The 10,243-nt window shown below is 35.1% G+C and overlaps 1 protein-coding gene across 1 annotated transcript; it reads left to right on the top strand.

Moving 5' to 3' along the window:
- Nucleotides 1–6: 6 nt before the first annotated feature.
- LOC112903861 (THAP domain-containing protein 1-like) lies at nt 7–5,585 on the top strand. Its single transcript, XM_025973423.1, has 4 exons — nt 7–423; nt 541–965; nt 1,021–1,225; nt 5,514–5,585. The coding sequence occupies exons 1-4, from the start codon at nt 271–273 to the stop codon at nt 5,583–5,585; spliced, it is 855 nt and encodes a 284-aa protein (XP_025829208.1). The 5' UTR covers nt 7–270.
- Nucleotides 5,586–10,243: the final 4,658 nt, after the last annotated feature.

A 10,243-nucleotide genomic window follows, 5' to 3' on the forward strand; every position in this document is an offset into this window, starting at 1 on the left:
GTGACTTTATAGTAACAGTGTGGCCATAGAGTGGTATCGATTTCTATTGGCTGCGTCAACCGACGCCATGTTTCCTCCAAATTTAAATGTTTACTATCTATCTACATCTGTATTTGCTGCTTTTTGAAAGTTTCTTGCGTAGTTTTGCGATAATCTGTGAAGTCTGTTCGGAATTTAAACTCTAGCATATTATCGCTTACTGATTTTTCGGCATTGTGCTTGTTTAAAAACGTAAAGACATAAACTTGGTGTTGACGTGGTGCAAAAATTATGGTTGGCTGTTCTGCATTTAGGTGCAAAAATAGATCCGAGCAAGGTTTCCTGATGAAAGTGTTTCCGAGAGATCCTGAACGAAGGAAACAATGGGAAGCAAAAGTGAAGCGAGACAACTGGATACCCACGAATAAGTCGTACCTTTGCGAGGTTAGTTTTTCACAAAACTGTGTACAATTTAGTATGCATAAACATTTGACAGTTTATTGTTTGAAGATATGTGCAAAGTTCATAAATATGTATGTGACTTTATTTCTTACTTTATAGGTTCATTTTGAACCTGAGATGTGGGAGAAAACGAGAGAAGATGGGTCAAGAAAACTGAAATTAAATGCAGTTCCTACAATATTTAGTTTCACTAAACCTAAACCCAAAAGAAAACCTCCTGCAGAACGTAAATGTATAGGTTCTCAAAGAAGGAAACTCACGTCATCAAGTTTCGATGACTTTCCAGTACCATCCCTTGAAACCGTTGCAGAACCTACAGTAGGGCCTTCTTCTGTTAATTCATCAAAACGGGAAGATGAAATAAAAAAATATCAACAAGTTTACAAAAAAACCCTGGCACGTGCTGTTAAACAGAAAAATGAACTTCGAAAGTTGAAGCGCAAGATTAATACAATGACACGTGAAAATGCAGAATACATTAAGGATCTAGAAAGTTTACAATTGTTACAGAAAGTCTTTAATAAGTAATAGCCCACACATTATTTAGAAATTAATTTTCACTCATTATTGTATTTCCAGTGATCAAATTGAAGCCCTACGGAGATCTTCCACAAGATTTAGAAGGTGGTCTAATGCTACTGTAACAAAGTCTCTTAAGTTAAGATTTGTGTGTGGTACGTCAGGGTATGAAGAGCTTCTAAAACAACATATACCTTTACCATCCTTACGAACCGTTCGAAGAAGATTAGAAGACATTCATTTTCAACCTGGCACACTTCATGAGGTTTTTGATTTCTTAAAATTTAAAGTTCAAAATTTCAAAAGCCCTCATGAAAAATATTGCGTAATTTTAATGGACGAGATGGCAATAACACCTTCAAAGACATATGACCCAACACTTAAGGTTTATTTGGGTAATATCAATTTACCTAGCCATTCAAGTGATGAAATGGCAAATCATGCATTAGTAATTATGTTAGGTGGAGTTACCATGCGATGGAAACAAACAGTTGCGTATTTTTTCACTGGCAGTTCAGTAGATGGTAGTATTTTCAAAGATATTTTGTTTGACATCATACAAAAAACAGAAAAATTGGGATTAAATGTTGTTGCCATAACATCAGATATGGGTGCAGCAAATCAGGCGTTTTGGAGGGTGTGTGGTGTTGCAGCAGGTCGCTATGAGAAATTAGTAAATTACATAACCAATCCTACAGATAGCAAAAAACGAATATATATATTGGCTGATGTGCCACATCTTTTTAAGAATATAAAAAATATGTTGGTGACCAATCGCACAATTGAAATAACTGCAGATGTTCAAATGAAATTTAATTTGCCAACAAATATAATTAACATAAAACATATTGAAGATGTCGTCCAATACCAAAACAAACTTCAGTTTAAATTAGCACCTAAACTGTCCGAAGAAGACTTTATCCCAAGTCATTTTCAAAAAATGAGAGTTAAAAAATCCACCAATGTTGTAAGCCATGATGTGTCGAGTGCGCTAAAATTTTTGAGTACACAGTTGCAAAAACCTGAGTACATAACAACTGCCTGGTTTCTAGATTTGGTTGAAAACTGGTTTTCATTAATGACTTCTCGCCATCCAACACTGGCTTTTAGTAAAAAGAATGAAGTGTCTTATGAAAATGCAATTACTCATTTAAAAAATGTAATGACCGTTTTTGAAAGCATATATGTTGGAAAAAAGGGAACTTGGAAACCTAGCCAAAGTGGTCTACTAATTTCGACAAAGTCAATTTTAGATATTCAAGAGGACTTCTTCACAAATAAAAATTATATTTTCATTTTAACATCTAGATTTACTCAAGACTGTTTGGAGAATCTTTTTTCTGTTATTCGAGCTAAGCAAGTCATCCCCAATGCTCTTCAGTTCAAAAATCATTTAAAATTAATAAGTGTTGCCCAGTACTTAAAAGAAGTATCAAAAAGTAGTTATGAAAGTGATGATCGAGAGTTTTTGGCTGAATTTCTAGATATCCAGCACAAAAGGATTACTTATTCAACTCCAGTTCTAGAAAATTATGAACCACCAGTAGTTAATCTGTGCAATGCTGAACTCAACTCACTATATAACATTTGTGGCTATATTTTAAAAACTGTTGACGCAAATTCTACAGTGTGCTTTAAGTGCATGCAGTCTGTTGGATCCAAACAGTTTCTAGATTTTAAGTACGCACAACTGGTCCATTTTAAACGTTTTCGAGATAACGCCCTTTTTTACTGCAATGAAGTAACTTTCGACTTATTTGTCAAAATGGAACAAGTATTTCGACAATATTTTGATGTGGTTTCTAAACAAAAAAATGTTAATCTCAAGGATTTTTTTGTAAATAAAGTTACTCAGGAATGTTTACCTTTTACACATGTTCTTGACTGTCACAATTTAAAGGCCAAACTTATTTCTAGATTTTTAGTTTTCCGCCTGAAAATTGCGAGCAAGAAATGTGATAAGCAAAAACAGCAAGCTTATGCTAGTAAATCTGTAATGGCTTCTCACTTGTAATTATGCAAGGAACTACATGTAAGTTTTGATGTCTTATCAAACTTAGTCATCTAGTTGTCTACGTCATTTACTTATATCTACGTGACTAAGGTAACTGATAAACACCCTTTAAAAACAGCTAGCCATTTCGCTTGTTAATTGTCATATTCGTTCACAGAATTTGTAAATATAATCAGGACGAAATACCGACAATTGTATTGATTCAGGTGCGGTATTAATGTTAAAATAATGTTAGCGTTCATATAAATTGTAAGTGTCATTTTGTTATTTCATGTGTTTAATTACAGTTATTACTTGCTGCATCTACACTTGTATTATATCTCTACCTTTCCTCGATTTTATTAAGTCTCTGATTTCGAGACATATACATACAATATTTTACTCAGTAGCTACAATTTGTTTAATTTCTATTTGCAATAATCCTCTTATAAGTCAGTCTGAGTGCTTTACATCTCTATTGATACAAATATCGTGCCGTTTTATGTCTTTTTTAATGTAATAAATCTTGAAAACCCCAGAAATTGAGTATTACGCCACGCTGCTGCATTTAAATTTGGAGGAAACATGGCGGCTCTCGCTCGTATGGCCATACTGTTACTATAAAGTCACTGTATTCGCGACAGGTTTGAGGCGCCATCTATGAATGTTAATTACCTACGAATGTGATTTTGTGCGACAACGATAATTTTAAATTCAATTTTTTACACAGGTCTTATTACCCGCACCTACCTTATTATTTATTATTACAACTCCTCCAAATGGTTTTTGTCCTTCTAGTTACGTATGATTCAATAGTCAAACGAAACGTTCAGTTTAAATTGTTAGCATACGAAAAAAAAAAAAAGAAAGAAAGAAATAAAGTATTACTCATGACGAATTTTTTTAAAATATTTATTTTACACCTTCTGCAGACTAGTATTTTTACCACAAAATATTTATCATATTTTGTGGTACTTCCATATGAAGTTATAGCACTAACTAATTTATTTAGTAAGTTAGATGTTCTATTTAAAATCAACATCAATGCTCTATCTAGGGGAATATTAAAATCCTTAAGTAGTGGTACATCCTTGCAAAAATTATTATCCAAATTATTAAATATAGTTATAAGTTCATTTACTCATAATTTGTGGTAGTAATGAGTGGATAAAATGTGGGAGGATCTTTTCTCCTCATTTACATATTGATGCTAGGTATGTTTATTATCGTTTCAGTGTCATACTATGCGGATAAGCTCTTGTTTCGTATATAGCTACGCGATAGACTAATAGGCATATGAACCAAAATAATAGGAACTTATTCTTTGACATTTGGATGATATTGTTTTCAAAAAGGAACATTTAACACGATATCTTATGAAGATTTATCTTTTTACCATTATTCTTAGTAATAAATTTTAACGATAACGACGTATTTCGATAATTTGAAAAATTAAGTTTTCGTTTTTCTTCCATAAGCATTTTTGTGCTTTATGGGCTTTTATAAACCAAAAAAAGTTGTCAAAGTTCATTATCGACACTTTCATTCCAGGTTACAGTTCAAGTACAGTCGGAAAGCAACCCAATTTTGAGTTATCAATTCAAAAGTATAAAATATTTATTAATTACTATATTTTATTTTTAAATTAACGTGATACGAATTCAGTCGAATGTTTCTAGTTGACATATAGTAAATAACTGTGCTGATTAAATTAAAGGATATATGTGGTAGATGTACAATAAAGCCTTGTTCAATTTATTGTACACAAGTATTGTCAGGGTTTTTATTTAGGAGTTCGTTTAATATAAATTAGTTTGTTTTACAAATTTTTTTTTTTAGTCGCTCATTTTACCACTCAACTCAGCCGGACTATTTTATACATTTATTGTGCAGCAACAAATACATCACATATACCACAACCAAGTTCATATAAAGTATAATACAAAGCATTGTACATGGGACAACACAAAGAACATCGGAGCGACTACAGAATGCTCCTGGACCTAGATGGGCCTTGGTTTCATCCAATATCTTCCCTGGTTGAACCGGGTTCAACTAGTGTGAGTTTCATACAGCACTTTGGTGACCAAGATCGCCGGTTATAAGCGAGTCCTGTTGCGGCCTGATTTTGATGGGATGTAGGACTCCAGACCCACGGAAATAGAGCATCGTGTTCCTTCATTCTTCCTCCATGGGTCCTGCAGTAGCATTGTACGATATATGGTGCTGTTTTGGTGACAGTACAGCCGGCTAGGCATGTTACTTTACGACTGCTGCGTTCCCTTCTAGAGATCCTGAAAGAAGGTGTTGATTAGCACGTGATGATGCTGCACGTTGTCCCTGCTTGGTATTCGGTGAAAAGGCGAACCTATGAGTAAGGAGGGAGCTTTTGCTGCATTCCATCATGTCGCTGCCATCGTCAGATGTGCAACATTTTTACCAGTGTCGATGCCCGTACTTTCTGAACAGATTGATGTCGTTTAATCCAGCTATTCGCAGCAAAAGTGCTGGTTTGGAAAACTGCTTGAATCGTCAGTTAGTTCGACCTAAGTTTACCTAGGTGGGGCACGATTATGCTAGGGACACCAGGTACGCCAAGGCCGCTATCAGCCCCTGCGGAATGGAGATGTGATGTCAGCGTATCCTCGGGGGGCCTGAGTTAGGATTTTATGACCGTCCTCTAGCTTGCCTGTCCGTGGCTATCAACCTTATATAAGCGCGTACAGACGAGGAGAGGAAATTGTTGGGATCCCGAAGTTTTGCATCCTGTCTCAGAAAATTGCGGGTCTTTTATTCCGAAAACATCAGACCAGGATAGATGGGGCTCGTCACAGGTGTAACCACGCGACCTAGTCATAAGGACTTTACCTTAGCATATTATATACCCTTGTTTCGTTCTTTTGGTGGACAATACATCTTCAGCGGCAGTAGGGGGCCCTCTAGTAAGAGGTCGGGCAGTAAACGTGGAGTAAATACGCGATGGCACCTGGACATCATCAGTCGAGTCTCCTCTTCTTGGATGAATTAGCGACGTCGGTTGTTTCGGCAAAGACAAACGGCGGCGTCTGCCTCCTTTTTTAGTTGTAGAGCCTGCACGAAACGATGACGGCACTGCGCTCCGCCGAAGATGTGACTCTCTGCTCGTAGATCGGTTCATTTTCAGGAAGTCATGTTGAAGGGATTCGTGATGTTCAGTCCACAGGGAAACTCCCTTATTACCAACGTCAGAACTGACTAGGTATATGGTTGGTCTGGGGCATGGGTCCTCCGAGAGTAAATCTCCACACCAAATGCTTGGTGCAAGTAAGAAACCTAGTGAATGTCACGGCAGCGAAACGTGGCAATCACGGGCGGAGTAACAGACTTATCGTGGAATCACGATCCGCCTCTTGTACTTTAGGTAAATTTTATTATCGATCAAGAACTTAACCATTTCTGATTATTTATTTCCATTTAAAAATCAAAGAACACTCTGATAGTTTCATCTGTTAATCGCTACTTATAATTGTTTATCAGCCTTACGTTTGCCATACAATATTCTGTAATTGTGTATAAATAATAAATAAGCTTAATTTGATATCATCCACTAACTGCCTCTGCAATGGAATATTGTTTTAGTGAAACGTAATTACAGAAGTTTCTAAATACGTATGTATGTAATAATGCTATACCGATAGTCGAAATATGAACAAACCAGAACGCAAATGCAGGAAGATAATTGGCTAATTTTCTCAATTTATTTGCTCTCCAATTTGACTGCAATTGCCAACAGAAATATAAAAATTGCGTGAAACTCAAACGGAATATTTATTTGAAATTACGGACACTGTTTATTAATAGGATCATGGAATCATTTCATTAATCATATGTAGCAATATTAAAGCAACTGATAATGAGCTTAATTGTTATTTTAGATTCAATACTAATTAGTGTACAATATCATTAGTATATATATAATAAAAAATCATCACTGATTCATTAAAAGTTTTGATAAAAGTTGAACCTTTCAATATTTAGATTTAGTGTCTAGATTTCTGGTATATTTATGAAACAGAATTAGAAAAACGGCTGAAGAGGACCCTAGCTGGTCCCAGAACGGCCTGAGGTCTTCTTCCTCGGGAATCCGACACTACCCAGTCGTACGGAATGATGGGCGTCTTTTGAAGATTTCCCCTCTTCCGCGAAAACATAAAAAAAAAATTAGAAAAAGCATCCTCGAATGTTGCACTTCGTATAATTTTAAGATCAGCTAGTATTATTGTATCAGCAGATCTCGATATCATTAATAGTATACTTGCTACGAATTAAGAGGTAGTGTTTGCGTAAGTGGTAGGAACATACATAAACACATCCATCAAATTATAAGTCGAGAAGATTCAATGCTCAATTTAGAAAGAGTTCAAGGCGATAAGTCACACGGCTCACGCGTGCGTGACTTATGCACGCATCATAGGAATGTATCTGTGTATTTTCGTGAGTTCTATAAATGACTTTCTAATGAATATGAAAGTATTGAAAAATCAATCAAGGTGCCATTCCCACAAAAGAAAAAGAAGCTCATAGAGCGAACTAAATTTCCTCTTAAAATAGGTCCATTGTCGGAGAATGAGAAAATGTCTATGAGGGTTCAGCACAATATGGAATACACAAATGTAGTTGAGAAAGGGGCAGCAAGATATTGACTGCAACCCGTACATATCTAGACAAGTATTTCATAAAAAGTGATTAAAACATCCCGCAGATGCGTAGAATTCGAATTAATCATTTGTTTAAAAATGCTGAAACGACAAAGTTTAGACTCACTTGTGACACTTATAAAGGATTCATTAATTTGAGGAAGTGTGTAGTGGGTAAAAATTGAGAATATTTCATATTAAAAACTAACTCACTTCGGGAAGATTTCTACATTGTATGTATACTTATAAAAGGATTTCAATTCGTTATTTATATATGGGGTTTCTTTTTAATAAAGAGGTTAAGTTATTTCAGTCATTCACTAATACTTTTTTTTGTTGTTTAGGCACAACACTTTAATGCACGTTTTTTCTATTGATTATAATAACGATCCATCAAAGCAGGGACTTTTAAATTTAAGGGTTTAATAAAAGACACGTGCTGCGGAGTTGTATGGAAGTTGTAACATATCAACTATAAACTTTCTGCTTAAATGTCGTAGTAAAAACCTCAACGGTTATATCACTTTTCATTTCCAAAACCGTAAAAACTGCTATAAATTCAATGTATAAAATCAGTTCTGTATTAGATGGTAGGTAAGCGAACGTGGTGAGATCATTTATTGCCAGACTTAGTTATAAATCTGTAGTGCACCCTAATAGCAGCATACGTGTTATACGTGTTCGCGAGGACCGCTTTCTTTATGGTTACAGTAGGAAGCTATAAGCGGAGTAATTTCGACCGCCTAACGACCAGAAGACGAAATTCAATATTACGTTCCGGGTTGCAGCAATCATTTTTATTCAGTACAAAAAAGACGAGTGTGAAATGCCTAAGATACGACTTATGCTGAAATACCGGAAGAAGCAACTGAAATGTTAAAGAGATATAGCCAGGGTGGAAACTCCTATCATATATTAAAAGTATGAGGAAACTCGACATCTTTTATTCCAAGCTTCTGGAATGGGTGTGGTAAGTAGTGCAGCTTTGACATAGTATTCTGACAAAATTTTACTGGAAGTTTGAGAAGTTTGTAAAGAATGGTTATGAAACAGAAAACAAGATGGAAAGTGCATTCGTAATCCTTTGATTTTTCCTTATGATCGATTACACATATTACCGTCATCAGATTAATTTTATATTTTATTTTATTCAAATAAAGAGTTTTGGTTAGAAGGAAAAACTGTAATAACTGCAGAAATAAAATTAATAAATACTATTTTATCGATATTGTAAATCATCCTCTATTTCAAAATAGGTATGAATAATAATCTATTAAACAATTTTTACCCATTCTGTAATCATTACACAGAAATTAAGGGAAAATTGAAATTGAAAAAAATATGCATATATAATAAACTTATTTATACCTTAAAATTTTTATAAAAACCTTTGAAAATATTAGTGCACAATGTATATCACAAGGGGTCGTGTCGCCTTTAATAAAAAGAAGTCACTTCTATGCTCGCGAACAGTTAATTTAGAAATTCGAAAAAAATTGTTAAAAGTGTATGTTTGGAGCACGGCGTTGTACGGGTGCGAAACATGGACAGTGGGTGCGGCAGAAAAGAAAAGGTTAGAAGCCTTCGAAATGTGGTGTTATAGGCGAATGATGAGGATAACGTGGGTAGAAAAGGTTAGAAATGAAGAGGTATTAGAAAGAATAGAAGAACAGAGGACTCTATGGAAGCCAATAAAAAATTGGCGAGATAGGTTGGTAGGACACCTTCTCAGGCATGAAGGTCTAGTCAGAGACATATTAGAGACAGAAACAGGAGTTAGGAGGGGTAGAGGTAGACCTAGATTAGATTACTGTTCGCAAATAGTTAAGGATGTGGGCTGTTCTAGTTTTAGGGAAATACGAAGTTTAGCTCAGGATAGGAAAGAGTGGAGGTACGTGTCCAACCAGACTTAGGACTGATGACCTTATGATGATGATGCTCACTAACTTTATTCACGCTACTTTTCTTATTTCTATTTTCCTGCTTCTGTTTCCACGCTTGGTATTTTCTACAATCCTTCTTAATGTGGTTTTCCTTTTTGCAGAAGAAACAAGTTTGCTTCTTGTGTTCACTATACCCTTTTGAGCTTATCTTCATTAGTGTATCATCATGATGTGAAACTTGATTACCTTTACGCCTTCTGTATTCGTCTATCAATTTTCCTTTGACGAAGAAAAAAAGGTTTTTTACATTAATTATTTAATTTGATCAGTAGTAGTATTCACTACACTCAAATTGTTCGGGTAAACTTGAAAAGTACGACTCATTACCGATTAACCCTCCCTCCATATTATTAACTTTTATTCACAACTCTACTATCATTTCAAGTTAATAACACAATGTTCACCTCATTCGCAACTTAGTGCTTAGTATTCAAAGGAAGAAGTCAATTATCTTGTACGGATAATTAGGCATGTGCACCAAACAACGCACTGCAAAGTCGACACGCAACTAAGATGTATTATAAATATATATATCCCGTTTAGCTAATAGGCTCGTTTAAACTCACGCCACCAGAATATATAATGAGCCTTTGTACGTTGCAAACTGGTATATGGACGAAAGCAACGAAATGTACAATCTACTACATTCCTAATTAGAAGAATTGAACACA

This window comes from Agrilus planipennis, unplaced genomic scaffold (genome assembly GCF_000699045.2).
Source record: "Agrilus planipennis isolate EAB-ADULT unplaced genomic scaffold, Apla_2.0 scaffold111, whole genome shotgun sequence".
In the NCBI taxonomy this organism is placed as follows: Eukaryota; Metazoa; Arthropoda; class Insecta; order Coleoptera; family Buprestidae; genus Agrilus; species Agrilus planipennis.